General features: G+C 48.3%; 1 protein-coding gene across 1 annotated transcript in view; it reads left to right on the plus strand.

The window, feature by feature from the left end:
* Positions 1 to 14,219, plus strand: part of LOC144169150 (uncharacterized) — a 67,632-nt gene extending 53,413 nt beyond the window's left edge. Inside the window, exon 8 of the mRNA XM_077698182.1 lies at positions 496 to 14,219. Coding sequence (XP_077554308.1) covers positions 496 to 759 — 264 coding nt within the window. The 3' untranslated portion in view covers positions 760 to 14,219. The remainder of the gene's footprint in view (positions 1 to 495) is intronic.
* The last annotated feature ends 8,417 nt before the right edge of the window (positions 14,220 to 22,636 follow it).

The following is a 22,636-nucleotide window of genomic DNA, read 5'->3' on the forward strand; positions in this document are numbered from 1 at the left end:
GATTGTGGTAGCGACGTGGCAATCTTTCGAACAAAGCAGAGTTCATGGCCCCTTCAAGGCAGAATGTCACCGAGCCTTCAGCCATCATTCAGCGTGGTTTCTTCCCTGATGAACAACAAGGGGCTGCCCAGAATCCTGGCAGTGTCCCTCTTGCTCCTTGATGTTGCCTACCCTTACTCATCTGCTTTGAAAAACTTGAAAAATGTTAAAAACAGATGTAACTGATTTCACATTCTCAATGCGTTCGTTATGAGCGGGCTATAGCTCAATTGGCCATAGTTTGCGTTACAGGGAAGATAATTGTTATTGCTCCGTGCCGTCTTTGGAGTGAAGCAGAGTTTATGACCTTTTAAAAATAAAGTGTCATGTAGCTTTGAGCAGCTGTTAATTTTTTTGTTTCTGCCCTGTTGCTAAACGGCAGAATTCCAATGCACCCTTCTTGCTCCTTGATGCTGATTCCCTTTCCTGATACGTATATGTACACTTTGTTTGCAGATCCCTGACATAGTGAAGCAGGAGTGTGGTGAGGCCCCCACGTATGCCTCGCTGGGCTACCCGCCGTCCCTGTCCCCGGTGTTGGTCGGGGCCAAGAGCCACCAGCAGCAGCAGCAGCACCACCACCACCAGCCCCACCACCAGCCGCCCCACCACCAGCATCCCCCGCACCACCTGCACCACCACCACCACCAGCATTACCACCCGCTGCAGGTGCCCATGCCCTGCAGTCCGGCACCCTTCGCGTGGCACCACCCGGCCTGAAGAAGAAGACCACCCGCTTCCCTCAGGGGTCGCTGACCTCTGCGGAGAAGGCCGTGTTGCCTCGCCGAGTTCGTTTGAGGTGGGCGCTGGTGGACGATGCACATAGCCATCGTCTCTTACCACTGCTCACTGGGTTATCTGTGGCCTGAGGCGACGTACTGACAGGCAGCCAAGGCATGTCAGTGTGGTTGGAGGTTACCGCCAGCGAGGGTGCTGAACTTTCCTCCGATGAAAATGCGGTGTCTGACCGTATGCCACCGTCACCACCTACCTGGTTGACATCCTGCCAGCAGCCCCCTTCACGCCATCGTCATAGCCATCGCTCCGAGATCTCCAGGTGGGAAGGAGTCAAGCGTTCAGCCCTGGCCACTTGTTACGGCGCCATGAGGGATGCTTTCAGCAGCGAGACCTACACGTCGAGTCTCTTGGTGCATTGCAGTTGGACTGCCTTTGCAGTGTGTAGCGGTGTGCGCGTGCCATCTTTGTTAGCTTGTGGTCCGAGCAAGTCAAAATGTGGCTGGTTGCTTTGTGCATGAGCAACAGCGCTCGCAAAGGGTGCCTCTGCAGGTCAGAGGCGTTCAGGCCTTTTGGCAGGCCTGTCAAGAATCGGCAGTCAGTGTTAGTGTGCGTACTTGTGAGCACATTTGAAGATATCTGTACTGTGAGTACGCCAGAGCTGTGCAATCCAGTACTGCACCTGGGTTGCTGTTTGAAGATTATTTCACTCTAGGTGCACACAGCATTAAAAAAAAGAGAAAAGGAAAATAGAGAATCGATGCTGGAAAGATATGACGACTGCGAAAATCCTCATCGCTTTCGTTTCTGCATACTGCTCAATTGCGTGAAATTTGTGAATACTAATTGGTTAAAATCTGGTAAGGTTTGGTGAATACATTTATATAAACTTCATCAATGAAATTTGTGAGCGTTGGTTCGAAAATTATTACCTACGATATGTGCAGGCAAATTTTAATAAAATTGAAGTGCTGTACTTCACTTCTGCAGAGCAATGCAGTCTTCCTTGAGAATTTGTTAGGTGACAGTAGGCCCACTGGGTTATGCATGAATCTGGAGCAGAGGATGTCTATCAGCGTTTTCACACTTCTGTGAGATTAAAAAGCATTGCGACTACTTGAGCACTTTCCAAACTCTCAAAGGTGGAGATGCCACTTTAGGAAAAGAAACGAAAAAGTTGCTTCTCATTTTCATTGCATGCAAACGAAATTTCAAAGAGGTAACAGTGTAGCTACGTTTGAGTTTCACTTGAACAGAAGCATGGTATGTGACATTTAGAATTGGTAGACAAAGTTGGTGCCTTAGGGAGAAAGCAAGGCCTGTGCATTGTGAGTTAACCTTACACAAATGGAAAAGAAAAAGCGTGATGAAGCTCTAGCTTACAGGCTAGGCATCATCCTATACTTGGGCATTTGCCGCTATTATGTTTTCTTTTATTTTGAAACAGCCTTATATCACCTCATTGCGCTAGGGTTACAGGCGAGACCTTGTGTCTGCTACAGGTTTGCGGGACTGTGCTTATCAACAGAGTTTAATCATCGCGCAATTCCCAGAAATCTTTCTGCTGGAGCAGTTGGTGTTTCAAATAATGTACCTGGCCTCGTTTCGGCATAGCGCAGAAAAGTGAGAAAATGAGAAAGAAAGATAAATTTTCAGCCCCTTGACAGAGGTCAGTCTTGGGGTGGGGGGCTCACATTGTTGTGGTAGCATTATATAAAAAATGAGCCATGTTTTTGTGTATAGGGCCTTCAAGGCATTGTTCAAAGTACAAAATGTGTTGTTTTGCTTCTTGGTGCTTTTTTTCCCCTTCTCTTCCTTCTTCATGCCTGGCTGATGTTTGCGATATTCTGTTGCAAGATACGTACAAGCCTGGCATTTCCAGTAAAATGTAGAACATCCATTAAACACTTGGATATGCCACGCCCTGCCTCAAAAGCGACCTAAGAGATACCAAACTGCCCTTATTTTTGCAGATGTTGCATAGAATTGAAATAATAGAACATTTTGCTGTAAAAAAAAATCATGGGTGTTAAAAAATTTCAAAAAAAGAATATAGCACTGCTGGGGCTTTAAATCAAGTCGTTCGCTCCAAAACCCACGATTCTACCCCTAGGCTATTGAGGAAGAACAGTGGTGTTCTTTTAGCTGTTTCTGAGCACAATAGGAGGAGCACGTGGCACTGGGTGTGTGCAGGAAATGCCGGGCTTGTACTGGTCTGGGAATGCAATGTCGCGTGACGTTTTTTTCATTGAGTGGTGCCATAGCAGAAGACATTTGCAGTGACCTGTTGTGTTTTCTTCTTTTATTACTTGTCTATCCATACACTCGGTATGTCTACTAGCCACAGCTATTAATAACTTTGCGTCCGACAGGAGAGTGTGAGGTGTAGAAATATTTTGCTTGTTTATGCGCTTTTAGTTACTTGCATCCGATCGGTGGATGCAAGAGTCATCGCCTGGCGAGGCAGTCATGTAGTACATTCCATTGCTTGTGAGCTTCACCTATCGTGTTCTGAGTGTTATTGATCTTGTGTACAGATAATTTTCGGGGTGAACACTGCCCAGCGTACGGTTACCGCATATTTTCACTTATCCGGCATGGTCGGTCGTGTAGCGGCGTACTGAAGTAAGATAGAAAGGGCTGTAGCATAAGGTAGAGAAAGGGTGGTCTTTTTGAATGCAGCAAGGTAACAGCACTGGGAGTTTACCCGCCGAAAAAAAGTGCATTGAGACAGATTTTTATTATTTTTTTCAATAATGGTTTATTGCGTTTGTGTCGAATTTTTTTATTACTTCAGTAATGCCTAAGTGTTCAGTTTTCCGCTTTATTGTTCCTCATGTTTTCAGTACTGCCACCCTGGTTTACGTGAGCTATCAGTCTTAGATTTCTGACTTTTGTGGAGCATATTTTCTTGGAAAAAAGGAAGAAAAGTGCGCTGTCTGGATTGAAAAAGCAAGATGTTAGGGTCGTTGTGTTTTGTTTGGTCAGCTGTAGTGATGCAGCATTGCTGTAACATTGAGGCAACATTGTTTCTATCAATGTCAGTGCTAACTGCTCTGCTAGACGAATGCCGGCTTGTTCTGTACTGTGAACTGGTTAGCAGCTTATTACAGTATTGCAGTTCGTAACTAGCCCTTTCGAATGAACGGTGCTTTTCGTAGGCATTGCAGCTGCATTGTCTCTGCTTGAGCGTACGTTCCGTAGTACATTTCTTACGACTTGTGTTGCTCTGAAACTGCATTGGATAGCTGTTGTCCTGGCGTCATGCGGTTTTTGGATGCAAAAGGCTTGGTGAATGCCCAAAACAAGACAGTATGGTAAAACCTCATTGGCGTGTACTTACTTAAACCATCATTTCTGGCCAAAAAGTAATTTCGTCGAATCCTTAGGGTGGCCTTCCCAAACGTATTTTGTATCGCCTAAACTTTGCTGCCACCTTGTACGCACCGTTTTAGCCTTCTTACGAGGCACAGGTTAACGAGGTTCCCATAGGTTGGTTTCATTCAGATAAGGCAGTTTATTCTGAGGAACCAACTTTGCCTGCATAATTGAAATTGAAAGGCAAAGTTGGTAGCATTCGGAGAATACCGTATTTACACGATTGTAAGTCGACTCGAATGTAGGTCGACCCCCAAAAATTACATCTCTCAAAAAAAAAAATGCGAGCGCCGCGTAGAAAATCGTATCACAAAGAAAAGCTCTTCCGTAACCCACACGGCGGCTCTCCACAAGAGCCGTGCGCTCGTGGTAAGCGCGGTAGATGTTAAAAAAGAAAAGCTTTTGTATAAGCACCCGGAATAACAATGCGCTGTAGGTTGAGCGGGAAAAATACATTCGCTGCGAGATGACAACCATCGAAGCAACCGGCAGCGGCCACTGCGGTGCGATACCAAAACAAACATGGCGGCTACGTTAGCGCCGTGCATTGAATCAAGGGATTCGCTAATGATTATTATTATTTTTTTTATACGAATAAAACGCTTCTTGACGCGTTTGTGCACGCGATTCGTGCGCGGGTGACTTTTTGATGCCCTCATCAACGACTCCGTGCGCGCGGCAGCTTCTACTGCTTGTAAGGCCGAACCTCATAGAGTGTTTTTTCACGCGATTCGCGCGTGTCGGGAGCGGCAGTGGGAGAAGCCTGACGACTTGCCCCAATGGGGAGGCGCGCTCTTCAAGCCGGCAGTTTGAAAGCGCTTGGGACAGCCGGCTGGCGCCGCCGGAGACGTTTAGGCTTACCACGGTGGCGGATATTTGATTGGCGCTTTCCCTAGCGGCGCGGATGATGCTTTATAGTGTCGTTTTCGACCATATTATCAGCTCCTATCCTGCACAAACGCCTTCGTTTGTGCCTTCAGTGATATCTTAAAGAGCGGTTAGGAGCGGTCGCTGGAGCTACGCGGACCTCTTCGCGGCTGGTGACGCCGCCATGTTGCCGCCGCCGATCGCGTAGCGCACGCGGGTGGCATTAGCTGCACTGTCAGCGGCGCATTTTCGCGAGCAGAAACGCCCCATGCGGTTCACACTTACGACCATAACCATGGGAACGAGGGTGCAAAGGTGTCCCCACCTCGCAGCAGCCCTGAGTTCTCGTTTCTCTTGCCGTGACTAGCGGTAGACGATTGATTTCGATTCTAAGTCGACCCCCCAACATTGGATTGTCAAATTTGAAAAAAAGGGTCGACCTACAATCGTGTAAATACGGTACTTCCCCTAAAAATGTACGTAATGGCCCTGACAGTGTCTTTGGTAGCAGCATTCGAGATTTGATTTCAAGCTCATTTAAGAGACGGTGGAAAATGACGGGTCCATTTGACTGGTGCAGGCATATATGAGTTGCGTATAAATTGCAAAGCACAGCCATAACTGAAATGATGTCCATGAAAAGTTAGTTTGTGTTCAGACAGCTAAAGAAAGCCTGAATTTCTTCGTTGGGGGGATAATATTAAAAAGCATAGCTTGCTGGAAGCTATGTTCCTGTACTGAAGTTGCCTAGGTTAGCAGGGCAGTAGGACTGTACCGTTCAGAAGTAATCATAGCATGATGCAAGTCTTTCCTCGGAAGCGTTGGGCGGCAGAGAGGTTCTTGTGAAAGTACTTTACATGGTGAAAATATTTTAAAATTCACATCTTTTTTTTTTGTACATTTGGTTGCTTTATTCGATTGGGTAACCCAATACTCGGATGGCTTCATTGCCAAGTCTTAGTAGTTGGGGATAGAACTGGGTGTTTGAGACTTTCACTGATCACTGGCACAGTATGCTGATGGCAAAGCAGCCTCCACACTTGCAGCCATTGACATTTCCCTGATGCTTCACGCCGAATGATGAAAATCTGTTTTACCTGAAAGCTGAAGACCTTCCCCATGCCGTTGTGAGTCGAAGTGTCGGCTGCAACTCTTGCCTTTCTTGCGCCTGCAGGCTTCCGGTCGCAAGTTGTCGTTACGGCGTTGTCGTTCCGGAGGTTAGTTTGAAGTCGACGAATCATGTCGGTTTGATCTCCATTGGAAAGGCGTCGCTGATTGAGCTGATTCTTGGTGATCCCGTGGGACTGCTGCTCTGTGGAAAGGAAGTTGATTGAGTGCGTCAGTTCTAAGGTCCTCCGTTTGAGTGTCCGAGAGGGTGACCTAAGACATTCAAAGACTGCAACTATTGTTTCTCGCTGTACATTTGTGGGTGCTCTAGTGGTAGTGGTTGGTCTGACCGGGGCTGACGTTGGTGACAGTTTTGGAGAACCTCGCGAAAAATACGGGTTGCACATTGAACATCACACACACCCGAATGCTCGCTTTCACGTCGGAGAGTGAGTTACATTTCAGCTGTACCCTTCCATTGCTATCAGTTTTTATCGAAGATGCGCACGTTAACTCCTCCGGAAGTTTTCTTTTCGTGAGTATGTTGAATATGTTTGAGGCCTATGTGAGGAGTATGTGTCTGTAGGCAATATTTTCTGCTAGTTCCTGTCATTTTTCTTCTCTCGTTGTGTGTTCTGTTTTTGTTCACTTTCCTTATGGGTATATTAGAATGTTTGTACATATACAGTTTACGCTCTTAAAAGAAAGGCACGTATACACGTACACTTTTTGTGGCGCCTGTGATATTTGCGAACGACGGAGGGCTTTAGTGTTTGGACGTTAGTGTCTTTGGCGCGGTACCCTTTGCTTGCTGTTTTTACGCACCGTGTGAGCGGGTGCCATAAGAGAGAAAAGTAGCATACACTTCGGCATGCACCGTTTCTTCTGGCATTTGCGGCACTCTTTAATCTGGCGGCGCGTTCGTTGTCGACACAGAGCACAAACGTCGCAAGTTGCCCCACAGTGTTGGGACGTTCACGTGGACTGGCGCTTGCCGCTTTTCTCAGATTCCAAAAAATAACCACTGTCTCGCAAACTGGTGTGATTGGTTACTGACCAAAATTGCGAAGCCAAGCAAAGGTGCTTTTCTGTGGAACGGAGGATTCCTGGTGTGTTTGGAAGTGAGAAGTGCTGCCTAGAAAAGCCGTTTTCATCTCGATATTGCTGAATATTTGCAAACGTGCTGAGAGCCATTTTTAATTGGCAACCAGTCAACATTTGCTGCCAGTTCGTGGACGTTTGTTCTCTGGTTTTGTTCATTTCACTGCTAAGCCAATCAACGATTATTTTTCCCTTGCCGCCAACTTGAATGAGACCAAGGAAACCGAATTAGACACTGTCAAAAGTTTGCCCCCTTCTCATACATAAGCAAATGCCTGTCTAATTTCACACTAACTTCTAGGGTCAAATGTTGTACCTGAGGTGCAGTTAATCTGTTTTGCAGCAGGGCACATCAATTTGTCGTTTGCACAGCAACCAGAAAAGTGTTCGTCTATACTGATTGTTGACGTGCTTGCTTATGGGTGCGCCTTAAACGTATGGTTCAGATGATTCAATGGAACAGTGTGAATTACAAGCAAAGCGCAGGTAATTGAAGCATGGTATGACAACCTTGTTCTTTTGGACCAAACGAAAGTTTACTGAAGTCTCCTGATTTTATGAGGCCTTTTACATGTAGGCACCTCGCAACACCCTTGAACTGACAAGGCATGCCGCTTTCGGATCCTCTAGATCCATAGCTGGCAGATCCTCTGGCAACTTTTGGTTGTGGCCACCAAGGGGATGTACAATTGTGATTGAATTTAATTTTAGCAGAGACTTAGCTTAATTGTACTGCAGTTTTGCTTATTCCAATTGGATTCATACAGAAGAAATAGGCACGCTAACTTCAAACAAAGCATGGTGAATCACCTTGGGCACACTTGGGGTCGCCCTACTTTTGGGCAAGCAGCCCAGTGCGGCGTGAAGGCACCATTTTCGTGGACAGATCAATTTAATGTTAATGCGCTGCAAAAGTACTTTTTGACGACGGAAAATGTTTTCATTGCCACCAAAATTGCATTGCTTTCCGTGACGTGATACTTTACTGAGAGAGGGGGAAAAAGAACCAATAAAAGCTGAAGCGATAATGTGCATGGTCGAGGCGGGGTGTTTAGTTAGTGCAGCCGGGTGTTGGTGCGTTAATCAGTTCAAGGGAGTTCGAGGTGCCTTGCATGAAATCAAGGGCAATGTTTGGCCGAGTCCTGTGTGAAAGCTGTGTCGCGTTCACTTTCTCGTCACATTAGCGCGCATTTTTATGTTAGCTTAATCACCAAGGTACTATGGAAAAGAACCTGCTCACTGTCAACTATTTTCAGGCGCAAGAGATGCGCGGGATGGCATTAACAAAAATGCACAGAATGGGCCGCAGTGTGTGATGCTGGAGCGATGCCTGTCCAAGTGTTCAATATCCGCTGCTGGGCCGAGCGATGATGTTTATTTCCCATGTGAAGCATACATTGAGGCACCTGCATTTGAGGGAAGTCGAATGTAGCCCAGTTGTTGCTCGGACGTCCATGGGTGAGATTTTTGTGGGGTGTGAATCAGCGGATGGAACGCTTTGCAGAGGCCCTCCTTGAGATGCTGTGTGCGCCTTGTTTAAAGTGTAGGGGCGAGGTTGTTTGTTTGTGTACACATGTATGCATATGTATCTATCTATACACATGCGTACCTCACAGCGCTTGCATGTGTATCTTCACGTGGTTACCTGAGTTGTGTTGTTTCGTGGCCGGGGTTCGCTTACCGTGTGCTGCAGGTAAAACTATCTTGGGCATGACCCAAAGCGCTGTGGGTACTTTTGAGACGCATTTGTGATGAGAGACTGGAAAGTGACAGTGGCGCCAGGTGTTTGGTGCGCTCCGTATGTCTGGTGCGCTGTGTTGTGGTGGCAAATGTGGGACAAGCGGTCACCTTTTCCTCGGGACTTAGGCTGCGGGGTGTTTCAAATGTAGTCATCTTGTGCTCGAAAGGCTGTTTGCTTTGTCATGTTGGCGGAATTTCACTTCTAGGTTGGGACCTGTCTGTCAGGAGTGAACATAGTGTGTATGTGTGTGTGTGGATTTGAGGTTGTTTCAGTTCATGTTGAGGTTCTGCCGCTGCCATGTCATTTTAGTCAGTTTCAAATCAAAGTGTTAAAAGAGGGCATAACTCGTTTGCACCTCGTGTGCGCTGGGGTGAGGGCACGAGTTTGCTGCAGGCCTGGATAGGCTTTTTGCCGTGTCCTTTCTGTTTCAGCTTTTTGGTGTTCTCTTTCTTCTGAATATAGCTGCTGAGCAAGTGTTTGTACTCGAGGGTTGCTTGTCAAAGTCAGCTACCATGGGCTGCCTTGCCTCCGCAAGCACCACAGTGTAGATGTTTGTTGGACAGCCATCTGCCTATATGCTGGCTACGCCAGCTGCACCCAAAAGTAGAGAAAGTTCTGACATTGCCTCCGGCAACATTGTTGCTCCAGGTGTGAACGCACCTGCCTCTTGGGGAGAAGTCATTGGAGAAGGTACTATCGCAGAAAAAAGACTGTGGGGCGATTTTTTGATAAAAGTGGTTATAGAGAACGGAATTGAGCAGCCATTTGACCATTTCAAAACTGGCTGTCTGCTTTGTTTGCATTGTTAATGCTGGTGTTTTATTGGTTGCTAAAGTAGTTCGCCGCTGCACGCCGGACGTTTGGTGTCCATCACCAGGGAGGGTCTGTGCACCCTTCTTTTCTCTGGTACCGCTTGATTTGCTTGGGAGGGCGTGCCCCGCATACCTCTAGCGAGAGACCGCGACCCTTGGGAAAGGGGCGTGTCACCTCGCCACCTACTACCTCAGGACTTGTTTTGTTTGCACTGTGCACAGTGGTGCCCCGTGTTTCTGTGTTAATCGACGTGTCGGCGCCAGGTACGCGTGAAGTGAGCCGCTGCTGATGATTCAGGGTGGCCTGCCCCAGCCTTTCCCAATGGACTGTGTTACGTTGATCTTCTTTTTTTTTAAGTGGTGTTTTTTGTCCTTCTGAGTATTTATTGAAGTGCATGCTTCGTAAGAGAAAATTGAATGCGTGCGCGCCAGCTTCAGCCGTCTTTCTTGTTTAGGTGTGCAGCATTCGTCATTTATGCTCTTTGAAGAGTCTTTGCTGGGGAGGTGGTTGTAATGAATTTGTTGTTGGGCTAGTTGGCGAGGGGTTCTTTCCCCTGGGTTATGTTCAGCCACTTGCTTTCTTTATCTACCACATTTTGGGCTAAATTGGTCTTGTTGCATCCTGCTTGAGTGAAACGGAGCCCTGTCTCAGACCGCTTGTGAACAATGAACGGTGGCATGGTCAGTAAGCAGTCTGTGGTACGAGCCTGGTCATGGTTTGTTTGTGCACGCATCATGCTCGTATGCGGGCACCGCACTGTTACTCCGTTCTTCCTGAATGTAAAAGTTGTTATTTTCTCGCTGCAAAGTGCTTTGCAATGCTCAGTGCACCTCAGCTCAAGTGATAGTGTACCTAGATAGATTTCTGAAACATCCAAGCGTGGCAGTTTCTGTGCATGTCTACATCTTGGATTGGTGAAGAATTCTCATGAAGGTTGTTTTGTTGACTTTAGTCATTCAGGCTTCTTTCCAGGGGTGGTTACGGCATTTTTTAAAAAATTGACTCGCCTGGCACGGAATTGCAGTGTTTTTCTCCCATTGTTTTTCTGTTTTCGCATCATGACACGGCCGTCGCGCCACGAAGGCTAATATACGTGCGCAGAAAAAAAGCTGCAGGGTTTAGAAAGTTTGACACCGCTGTTGCAGTGAGGCGGTTCATAGAAAAGTGCCTGAGAATTTTAAATCATAAAATTCAATGTTTTTTTTTCATAGCATCTTGCTTTTACAGCTTCCAGTGTTTGCTTAATAAAATTAAACAATGGCGACAGTGTCAAATTCATCGTAAAAGCTGGCCTTCACCCAGGAAAGAAAAATGCAGCAATTGTAAAGTATAACACCGTTTTGCTTGCTGCTGTATTGGCCATTCAGCAAGATCTTTGCGGGAGATGTAAATTATCTTCTGCTTGGAAGCTTGCGGCGCACGTGCAAGCACTTTGTCAAAACTCATTCTGTCCTATATCCTGGCCAAGGACTTCGTCTACGAGTAAGGGGGAGTCTGCTCATGTGGACCTCTAACCTTGATCAGAGTTGAAGTAAATTGTCACTCTAGAAACTGCTGCGCAGGTGACTGAAGACAAGGTCTTTGTCCATAATCGGAGTCGCCGTAGTTTCCGTCCGTGCAAGCTATCATTAACTTCCTCAGCCTGCCAAACCTATAGTCCAGTTGCACCTCAAAGCTTATCTAAAGCTTAGCGATTACTTTTTTTTTGTTAGACATAATCTGAGCTGGTATCCTGCTCCGCTACCAGACACAAGCGTTCTTAAAGCGCCACTGCTGCCTGGGATTGGTGGTCGTGCCTTTGCCGACATTTTGTTTGTTTAGAAGATGACCTGTATGGCCTTGCACATTAACCTGATAGGTGCTGGAAATACGGATGGAAAATTTCCCTTGTTTCTTTTCTTATTCCCTCCTCCGCGATGATGGATGTTTTGATGAGGCTGAGCAGTGTTGGAGGTCAGTGGAAGTGAAGTGCAGTTCTTTTCGCTGAGCCGCTTATCTGACAGGCAAAACAAGAAGCACTGGAGTTGATCGGCAATTGCCAGTTTTCCACGCCTGCTTCGTGTCCGAGGCGATGTTTTGGGGGATATTGTGATGATCAAGCTCGGAGGTTTCATTGAAGGAGCGGCCCCTAAGCTTGTGTGGTACTGTGGGTGGATGCTGTCCTAGCGCAGCGATTAATAGTTGCGTAAGTTTGAAATGGGGCCTCATTTGCTCGAGAAACTGCGTGGCCTTCAAGCCGTTTCGTTTACAAGAGTTGACTTGCAGAGCAAATCAACGTACCTCTGCCTCTGAAGCACACTTTCAAGCATACTTCCCGGGCGGTGTGCACTTGAGTGATCGTCTGACTGCGCACCAGTGTACAGATTATTGAAGGTCATACGGCTTCGCGTGTTATGCTCGTTCGCGACGTTGTTTGGTGCACGGTACCCCAAGCTGCTTCGGTACCTCCGTGCGGCGCTCTTCGGCGTTCTTTGGCTCATACATTGTGATGGCGAGTTGTTGTTCTCGATGGGCGTCAAGATAATCTGGCGCTCGCGCTAGACATGTTCTAGGGTGCGGTGTGGTGGTTCGCTGCGGTCTCGACCGGTTGGTTGCTGCTGTCTTTCCGGGGAAGTTTGTCGCACGGCGTTTGTGAGTGTGATGGCGGCTGTGTTCTTGGTCTTTCCTCGTGGTCCGGAAGGCACAGGTGTGATTTTTGTCCAGCCACGCCCTTTTCTGTTGTTTTCTTCTCTCTCGATCTGTGACTTTGTGCTCAACTGTCTGGGCTGTAAATAACTGCTTTGCTCTCGCTCTTTGTCCAGAATAAGAGGGCCGTTTTTTTTTTTCCGCGCCCGTCAAGTCACTTTGCGGTGCGGTCGTCTCCAGATTAGTCACGTAAGAGTGTTCATACAGCATTGGTTCATTCCGTTTGTGATTTGTTTAATGTGTGCAACTTCCAGAGCCAGCCTTGCTAAAGTGTTTGTTTCAGCTGAAAGAGTTTTTCTCCGGTGGAGTTCTTGTCCAGCCACATATAAACTGCGTTTATTGCTGCTGTCAAAATATAAGATTATAAAAAGCGCCATTACATTTCACAATTTGGTCGTACCATTTGTGGATATGCAAAGAAAGGAAAAACTGCCCTAGCTTGCCATCTAATTGTTCTGCTTGGTAGGAGCTTTACCCAGAGAGTTTGAGTGCTGTCTAGGGCACACTACATCGGTCTAGTTATCAATCTGGTTATCACGTCAGGAGTTCTGCATTTTTAAAAAAGACAAAAGCTTAGTCTGTAAGATGATGAGTGATGCTGCATTTTTGGCATATAATGTGCCAGTGATTTTGTTGTGCTAACTGCATTGTGAATGGCATTGCAATTGAGGCCTTTATACTTGATGCCATGGATTGGACATGTTTTGTTGCTCTGAGCTTTGTATAAATTATTGTGGCTGGAAAGGCACTGCCATCCTAAGCTTGCGCCCTTCACGATGCTTTGTTGAAATGGCCTTTTTGCTCCGATTTTCATTGAACCACGATGACGTCACCTTTTTCAACTGTTTGAGAGATGGGTGCACTGTACTAACACCGCTGTGTGTTCTCAGCTATGTGAAAGCATGACCCAAATCCAGCAGAAAAAATTGCAGCGTGGGCGTGGTGTTACTGCATTGCTTAGTGAGTGCCACGAATGTCATTTCTTTGCTTCTGCTAAGCAAAGTGGGCAGTGTGTCAGTTTTGGAACATGTGCTGAAAGTTTTGGAATGAGAAAACAGTTTGCAATAGACTTATAGCAGAGCAAATCCAAGGCTGAACCTAAGGCTTTCGCTAAAGGACCGTTTCATTGGAACTTCCAGTATTATGGCAGATTTGTGCCGAAGGTTCATTTAGAGCGCCGGGAAGAACAGTTGTCTCTGGCAATTTCTGGTCTAGTGATATGAGAAGCCATGCTATCTCATTCAATTTGCCCCTGTGCTGGCGTTTGATAGTACTGAATTGGGCTGGGCTCTGTAAATGCTGTAAAGGTTGCGTCTGGCTTTGTTACGACGCACACTCGAGTGCCACTGGCACAACCTCAAGTTTGCGGTTTGACGATGGCTGGCTCTGTTCTTGTTTTTTTTTTACGGAAGAGAGAAAAAAAAACAACTTAACACTGCCAATTTTATTCTGAGTGCGCACATGAAGACACGGCACTCATGGACACGTGCGTTCTCCTTGTTGTCGCTGGTGCGCCACGTATAATGCTATTCTATTGTACACGTGCGATATACTCTGTGGTTTTTCTATCTTTTTTGTCCCTTGCCACCACCTGTTCTCTTGGTCTCATCTCGTGAAAGGAAGAAGGAAAAAAAAAAATGGACGGCGAAGCGCCATGCTGCTCTGAGTTTTGCGGTGAACCTGCGTGTTCTGTTTGGTTGTATATTTTTGATATACAAACATGCACTGAAATAAATGTCAGAAGGTGTGCATACACGGGCTGTCTGTCTTTTTGTTTGCTTTGACTGTGCAGCTGTAAAGAAAGAGCCTTGTAAGGTTTCGTTTATGCGGTCAGTAGAGCACGTTTTGTGGCAAGGCCGGCTTTACAGTGAAAGCTTTCTCGTGTTGTGCGGCACTTAGAAAAAGTTGTGGAGGACATCTACGTTTATCTTCAGATGCTAGACACGATAGCGTTACTTTGTCGCCGAGGGAGAGCTTTGAAAGGAGGATGTTGCATTCGCCATTAATGCTCTTCGAGCGCTGAACATAAGCTGAGGGAGTGAGGCTAGGGCAATGTTTACACGGCTGCGACCGAAGCACACATCCGCTGCAGGTGGCTCTTTTGACCACGGTTAGTGGTAATGGGAGCGTTTGCTTTGCATGCACATCACACTTTGGTTTTTTACCTTCTTGAGCAACCAGCATCCCTTTAAAGGGGCACTGACAAAAAATTTTGAAGGCGAGATAACTTCGGAGATAGATTGGTGTGAACACATATACATCATCTGCAAAATATCAATTTTAAATTTTAAAGTGTGCGAAACGCAACCGAGCAGCCAGCAGAGGACCACCCGCAATCGACATCCCGAGGATATTGGGTAAACAAACAACATCCAAACACGTCACGAGTTTGTGTTTGCCGCTTACGCACTGCCGGCGTCTTTCGCCGGCTCGCCCGGCTCTCCGCTCCAATCGGAGGGCCGGAGGGCGGAGCTTCTGCTCTCGAGAACGAACGACCCGATCGTTGGCGGCGGAGGCGCCGTGATTTCGTCAGCTCATCGGGCAGCTGGCCGCGACCAAAGTTCTACAGCGATTCCAGGCACTCTGTTTCTATTACTGTTTATTACCATTGGATGCGAAAACGCGCCGGAGGCACGAAAATCCCTCTGAGCTAGCCTCACGGTCGCTGTGCAGGCGGCGGCCACGGCCGCTAAGTGGCCCAGGCCGGCGCAGGTAGCTCGAGTGATAGGTTGTTACCGCTGCACGAAATTGACGCCAAGTCCCGACCATGGTGGCTTACATAAGAAAGGAGTTAATGATGCGATGGCGGGTTGCATTAAAAATTGTCATCTGCACCGCTTACGAGAGGGGCACTCGAATATCCGCCGCAGTGCTAAGCCGAACACATCTGTAGGCGGACCTGTAGGCAGACCGGCCGGCTGCTCCCAGCGCGCGTCTTGCCACCCACCGTCTTGAGCGTCGCGCGTCGTTCTTTAACCGCAAAAGCATTTGCACTCTCAGCGCCTGCGTCACACCCACGGTCGCTTTTTAATTAAGCGCCTCACGAGATCAGTACGTGGGGGCATTCGCAGAAACTGCCGTCGATGCGGATTCGACAGTGCTACGGCGGCTCTGCTCTGTGATATCCCTCCGACGGTCACGTGGTCAGCTTTGTTCACACAAAATCCACAAAATCCATCGTTTCGAGGCACTCGCTGAAACCGAAACTGCGACTGGCAGCATTGAAAATGGCTCTAATTGAACAACCGTCGCACGCTGAAGCAAATGAGGTTTCTACAGGTTATAAGTAGGTCACTAGCTACTTATCGCAACAAAAAAAACAAGATGCAAAATTTTTGTGTCAGTGCCCCTTTAAAACACTGAAGTGAATTTGTCAAGCTCTAGTTTTTGCTTGCACTGCATAGACTGGCTCAAACAAACACACCTTTCATTGTTTATCCGGATGATAAGGTGCTATTTATTTTACAAAGTCTGACAGAAGAAAAACTACCATGCGCGGTTTGTGGCGGCCGCACCAACTAGCAGAAGTGACGTCAATGCACGGTGCTACGTGATTGGACGATGTCAAAGATTAGAATTGAAACTAGTGTTTGTTTTGGTTCTGTGAAACAACATGCTTGGCATCCAACGTTATCGTTGGATGGGCATTCTCAATATTTCAGTTATCAGCATACCGCGCTTCTGCCATGTTGGCGGCTGTAAAATGCGTCAGTTAAGCCTACCAGCACGGCTTGGAATTGTAAAAATCACTAGCCAAAGCGTACGCAGTGGATGAACGCCCGCCGCGTCACCGCAGATGCTCAAATGTGATGCACTTTCCCCTCATCTTTCGAGCTTGCCTGGCTCGTGCCTGTATCGTAAGAGGCATTTTCGCAGCAAGCCAAGGTAAGGCTGATTCAAGACTATGCCCACAAGGAGTCGGTGAATTATGGCAACACCACGCAACCACACTAACGAGAACTCGCCAGTGCGTCAGTGTAAGTCTGCACGCGTTCTGCAAACTCGCTCGTGGAGCAATGAGTTACAGTGCAAAAATAGTGAATGCAGTATAGAAAACATTGCCCCAAAACAAATGAATCAACTTAAAAAAAAAGAAAACGCTCTATTGGGTATTCGAACTTGCGACTTGCAAAACATTATACGCAGTGCTCCAGACCACTCGACCATAACCCAGCGGGTTCAGCGACGGATATATAAAGCATATAAGGTATAGCCAGTTTACATTTTTATTTAGTTTCAACGCTTTAAGCAGCTTAGATGACTATTTCTTCTCTAGCGCTCGTGCAGTAAGCGTCCCTCAAATTGCCACAATATCTCGTCCAGCGACTACATTCCTTAGATGCAAAAGCGTTCGAAGATGTGCGGTCGTGCTGCTGATCACTGTGCTCGTTCATCCAGCGCAAAAAAGTGCTCCCCGACCCTGGTTTTTCGCTGTACAATAAAAGTTTCGGTTGATTTTCACTCCTGAGTACATAATTAACTTCGCTGACACTTCTCCCGCCTCCAATTGGCCTTAGATTTTCAACTAGCATACCAGTAAACTAAGCCTCGCATGTGCACTTGTTTGGGCCGACTTGAACTAACAAACTAAAGGCCCATTCATCCTGGCACAAACTTGCCGTGGCTTAGTTTCACTGAGCGAACGAATTGCGACGACCCGCCGGCCAACTAAACATGTAATCAGACTGATTCTGTCGGAGGGTGGACGAGCCGTGCAATGGCGCAGTCAAGCCAAGCCATCTTGTTTTGACGTCATACGAAACGTCATAATAAATCGGCAAGGAGGATGCAAAGAGGAGTACAGCATTTTCGAATTGATTTTTCTGCTGAATAATGTCGCGTAAACGCAGCGAAAGTGGTCGAAACATGGCCTAGAGACTCTACACAACAATTTGCGCTAGTAATCCTGCAATGGTTACAAATCACATTAGTGTTTCTTTAATATGTTTTGAATGGCAAAGATGTACCATCTGGTGACATTATTTTGCCAGCGCCCACTTAATACCACTTACTTTACGTAGTGCCAGGCTTGTCCACCGAGATCTGTTCAAATATAGTTACAAGCCCGGCACTTTCGGCTTAATGCAGAACGTTAGTAAACATGTTCATATGTGGCGCCCCACCCTAAACTGACCTCAAAGATACCAATTGAACCACACTTGATGAAAAAAAAAAAAAAAAAAAACGCGCGCCAATCCACCCTGTGAAGGTGGTTGGAAAGCGAAGCTGTAAACGACACCCACAACGATTACTCATGCGACGTCACTTTAATTCACACACGTGGCTCTACAAAGAGTGAAACCAGAGACAAGTAAAATGCATTCAACCATACACTTTATTACTTCAAAGAGACATTTTTCGCTAAGGTCAAATCAATGCATTCTCCATGAATGGTGGCTAGCTGGTTGAGTTATATTAGTAAAGCACATGTGTGGAAACTTTTTTTTTATGAAATGAAAGGAAGCTCAAACCCGGTGTTAGACGATTTCGAGACGATTTCGCTTCCCTTCCGTCTCTGCCGCCGCCGACAGAGACAGGTATTTATGCACACCCCCCTAACACTCCCCCCCCCCCCCCAGAATGAATTCAACATCCCCCTCCCCCCCCAAAAAAATTCACCATCTTCCCGTATGGAAACCCTAGTCCGAAGCAGCCATGGGGTCGACTCAAGTTCCCATTAGTTCTCAGTTCGATCATGGCGTTGCGGGAGGAGAATTTATACCGCGGAGCTACAGTGGCGCCCCCAGCGGAGTATGCAGCGGTTGCCGTCGTGTCTCTAACCCTAAGCTGCTTGGCATTATCGCGCGAAGCCGCAAGTGTTGCCATTCGTTGCGCAATCCCGGAGAGGAGAGGAGCTTCGGAGAGGAGAGGAGGAACGCCGGAGAGAAGAGGAGCGTCAGAGAGGAGAGGAGGAATGCCTCGCATACTACTCAGGGTTCCCCCACGGGAAGATGACGACGGTGGTTGAACGCGAAGCTATCTCGCGGTGGATTCTATGGTTGGCCAATCCCTAGGGGCATCCTGCCACAATCATCATCAGTGGTGCCTGGCCAGGCATGCGCAGTGGGGGTGTGGACGCCGCACAACGGCGCCCACACAACCGCGGAGGGAACAGGCTCGACCATAAGCTGCTTCGCATCTAAAAAAACATTCCACGACCACGAGTACCAGGCCCAGGGATTTATACACACACCGCAGCAGTCCCCCAACACCCCCCTGGAAGATTTCGACACCCTCCACCCCCCCCCCCCCACCCAAATCGAAATTTTGGATAAACCCCTGGATAGAGGCGACGAGATCGGCGGTAGAGACGTACGGAGAAGTGAGATGCCATTCGTTGGTGTGAGCTTCCCTTAATTTTTATAACACCTAGCGCATGCGCAAGGCGTACACGCGGCCGCTGCACCGTACGCTGTGGCCGGAGCGCACAACTGCGTGAGAGGTTGCGTGACGCTCTCTGGTGACATTCAGCGGGTACGCATGGGGTAAGCCGTCAGATGTGCTCGGTGAGTGCGCCGTCTGTATCCCCGGTCTCCGCGTCGGCTCGTAGCTCAATCGGTAGGACAACGGGCTCTCGTTTCGTTTCTCTGTTCGTTCCAGGTTCCATTCCTGGCGGTGCCAGTAGCTTCTTTTATTTGTTTGCGGGAGTTTTCTGTTAACACCAACAGTCGCCACAGAACCCTTGGGGGGTAGAGGCAAAAAGCTTCGCTTTAAAAATTGGCCCTGTTGGGTCCTGCGCGGTTCACTCCAAAAAACAAGATCCCACCACTAGGCCATTGAGGCTGAATAGCGGCGTTCTTTCTCCAGTTCTTCAACAGAATAGAACGAGTGTTCCTAATGAACCAGCAGGTGGCGCTGGGTTCGCACAGAAGTACCTGGCTTGTACCCACAGGAAAACGCAATGTTGCGTGCCCACCGCGTCTGTCATGAGAGGCGATAAAAAACAATGACTCATCGGTGCACTTTTTGTCCACGCTCCCATCATCACTGCGCCCGATTCCTCCTCCATGTAGGTGCTGGCTGGTGCTTCGTCATTCGTGGTTGGCGGTGATGATGCGCTTTCATGGACGCTTCATGGGTATGGTTGATAACTGCGGCTGCTCCAGACAGCCTGCGCCCATGTAAAATCGCCCAGTGAGCCTGGAAATGCTCTCACGTTAAAAAAATAATGATCCCCTACCTTCTAGAAAAAGGGTGCACACGAAGCTTGACCTCAGCGAAAATGAGGGCGATCAAAACCGCAAACGCAATAGTGGCAAAACGAAAACGAAAATACTTCTGCTAAAATCAAAATGTAACGACCGAAATGAAAATGCAAAGCCATCAATCGACTATCATTTTGCTTAGCTTAACCCAAACGCAAATGTTTGGAATACGTTATTGAAGATCATTCTTCTGCGAATATCGGGCGTGAACGTTCTTCAATGGCTGTCTGCTCTTCCGCGGAGCGAACCACGAGTGGCCTACCCATGCCGCGCTAGAATGTGAGCTGCCCGACGAGAGCGACTGCATATGTTATGTGGTGTGATGCGAGCAACGAGCTGATTGGCTCCCATTGCGGCGTGATATAACCCAACACTTATGTGCGCCCGCCCGCGCCGGCTGCGAACGGCTAGCGAGAGATATAATTCAGTCTATAAGCTCCAAAAGGGGCACAGTCAACGCATTGTCATTAGAGCACGTAGATGAAGTCGGCTCTGCCGCAAGGCGCTTCGTCGTACGCCACCACCGACGGCTCAAGTCGGTCAACACAAGTTTCGCTTAAAAAAGTATAGAGCGTCACACCACTAATACCCTAGTTACGCGGCGGGAGGCGTTTAATTGTGGTTACTAAACTTCAACTGCGGTTATCGCAAACTGCGGTTTTGGCTGTTACACGCGAAATTCCAAGTGTGTCGACAGCGGTCACTTGGTTGTGAGCGTAACAAAAATAAATTATCAAACTTTTGTCCTCACGATAAAAAACAAAAGAGAAGCAATGTAGACAGAAGGAAATATCGTTAAGACAGTTGCTTCAGACCCAAACGCGACGCACTCGCGCGCAGCGAGAGAGGGGCTTCCCCAACAGCTCTCAACCGACTTGGTATTCTCGGGTCGGCTCGGTGTTGGGAACTTAGGTTTAGCACCGCGGGGTATATTTGACTGCCGCTATCTCTAGAACTGCGAATTTGAAAACATAGCACAATGTTTCACCACACTAAGATCCACTTTCTCGCATGTGAAAGTTATTTTCCGTGATCAGATTGATTTCGAAGAGCGGCGACAAGCTATTGCCACCGTGGCCTGGGCCGGTTCGAGCCGCTTCCCGTGCCGTGCGGGCAGGCGCGCCAGAGTGTTTGCAGGCGCGGCCGACATGCAAAGTTTAGTAATATATTGGGTAAAGGTTCGCTGATCCCTGCAACCTTACAGCTTCGTAAGATGCTCAGAATTTATGAAGTACTAGTACTAATGACTAAAAACATAAGGCGTAAGCAAAGTGAACAAAGTAGAATTCATTTAAAGCCGCTCTTCCCTAGCGATCGATGAATGACCTTATGCGCCGTGCAACCAATGCCTGGTATTGTGCAATGCGGTATCTGCGTAAAGCAAGCAGCGTCTAGCTTTTACTTGTCTTGTATCTTCCAAAAGTAGCCCGCAATAGGCGCTGTATGCGAGGAGGAGGACGAGGATAAGCATCTTTATTGTGGGAAAAGTTTTCGTGGACTCTTCAGGAGGTGAAGTTCTCAGTCCAGGACCCTATATGCCTTTCCAGCCGCTACAGCCCGCTCCACCAGCCGAAGCTGGTGGGACAGGCGCTGGACAGGGCGCGCCCCAAGAGCTCGGGAGAGTTGTAAGGATTCGGCTTGGGGAGAGGGTGGTAGGGGCATCTACCAATCATGTGGAAAAGAGTGCAGTTTGCTCCATAAAAGGGGCAGTTAGCGGACGTAATTTGTTAGGAGTAGGGCAGACTCTTTTTGGGTGGGGAAAGGTGTTCGTTTGCAAGGCACGGTAGTGGTGTGCCTGCTCGATAGATAGGTGTCGCTGGGGTGGGGGAAGGGTGCGTCGGTCCAGACGTAGATGTTGGGTCATTTCTGTGTATGTCAGGCTAGGGGGCCGACACTAGGGGGCCGACACGACCTCACACGCCCCGGGCTTGGCTCTGGCATCTTGCATCGCCACTAGCGAACCAGCAGTGCCTGCTACCAGTTTTCCACACCAATGGTTCCGGCATGATGTAAGGACTCTCCTGACACCGCTTTCGTCAAGTTCGACCCAACAGGCGAGTCAAACTATCCACTCAAAAATCTAACCCTAACGCCACAGCGTAGAACAGCATCGACCACGCCTCGCGCCGAAGCTGTGCGCGGCCGCCGGCTGCATTCCACAGCACGTGCCGTCAGCCTTCACTCCGCTGCACGAGAGCGCCGGCCGTGGTCAGCGTCTCGGCAGCAGCATGATGGAGGTTACCGTCGAAGGAGATGACATCGCCCCGGAGGACCTCGACCACCCCGCTTGGGTGATGATTCGTCGCCGCCAACAATCCCTTCGTGGACAATCGCTGCAGGCCAACTCTGCCATCGCATCTTCTTCTCAAAATGCCTCTTCCAGCCGACGCCGCCATCGACCGGCGCGATTGATTCCGCCGGTGCTCCCCTTGCCGGAAGACGACATTAAAGTGATCCTTCGACCGAGAGGTGGTCTAGCCCTCACCCAAGTCCCTCTGGCTACTCTGGCTGACACCGTGCAGAAGCAAGCGGGACTACCTCCCCATGAAGATTAAATCCGCATTCACGCGAGGGCGAATTTCATCATCGCTAGCACCCCGGACGAAAGCCGAGCGCAGAAGTATGCGAAGCTCGAGGCGTTAACTTTGAATGGCAAATACCCGCTGTCCACGCACGTACCCGCCCCATCTAATACAGCGACGGGCATCATTTTCAATATCCCAGCCGACGAAACCCCAGAACAAATAATCCATAGTATCTTCCACTTCAACCCTGGACTCAGAGTCCTCGACGCCAGGAGGCTGAGTGACTCTAACATAGTCCAAATTCTCTTCGATGGAACTACCGTCCCTTACGGGGTTTGGTACCGCGCCGCAACATACCGCTGCAAGCCATTTCGCATGAAATCAGAAGCCTGCACTTTATGCTGGCGGCCAGGACATCGACGCGACGTCTGCCCAACTGG

The sequence above is a fragment of the Haemaphysalis longicornis genome, unplaced genomic scaffold, assembly GCF_048455015.1.
Source record: "Haemaphysalis longicornis isolate Haplotype H1 unplaced genomic scaffold, Haemaphysalis longicornis Haplotype H1 scaffold_2, whole genome shotgun sequence".
NCBI lineage: Eukaryota > Metazoa > Arthropoda > Arachnida > Ixodida > Ixodidae > Haemaphysalis > Haemaphysalis longicornis.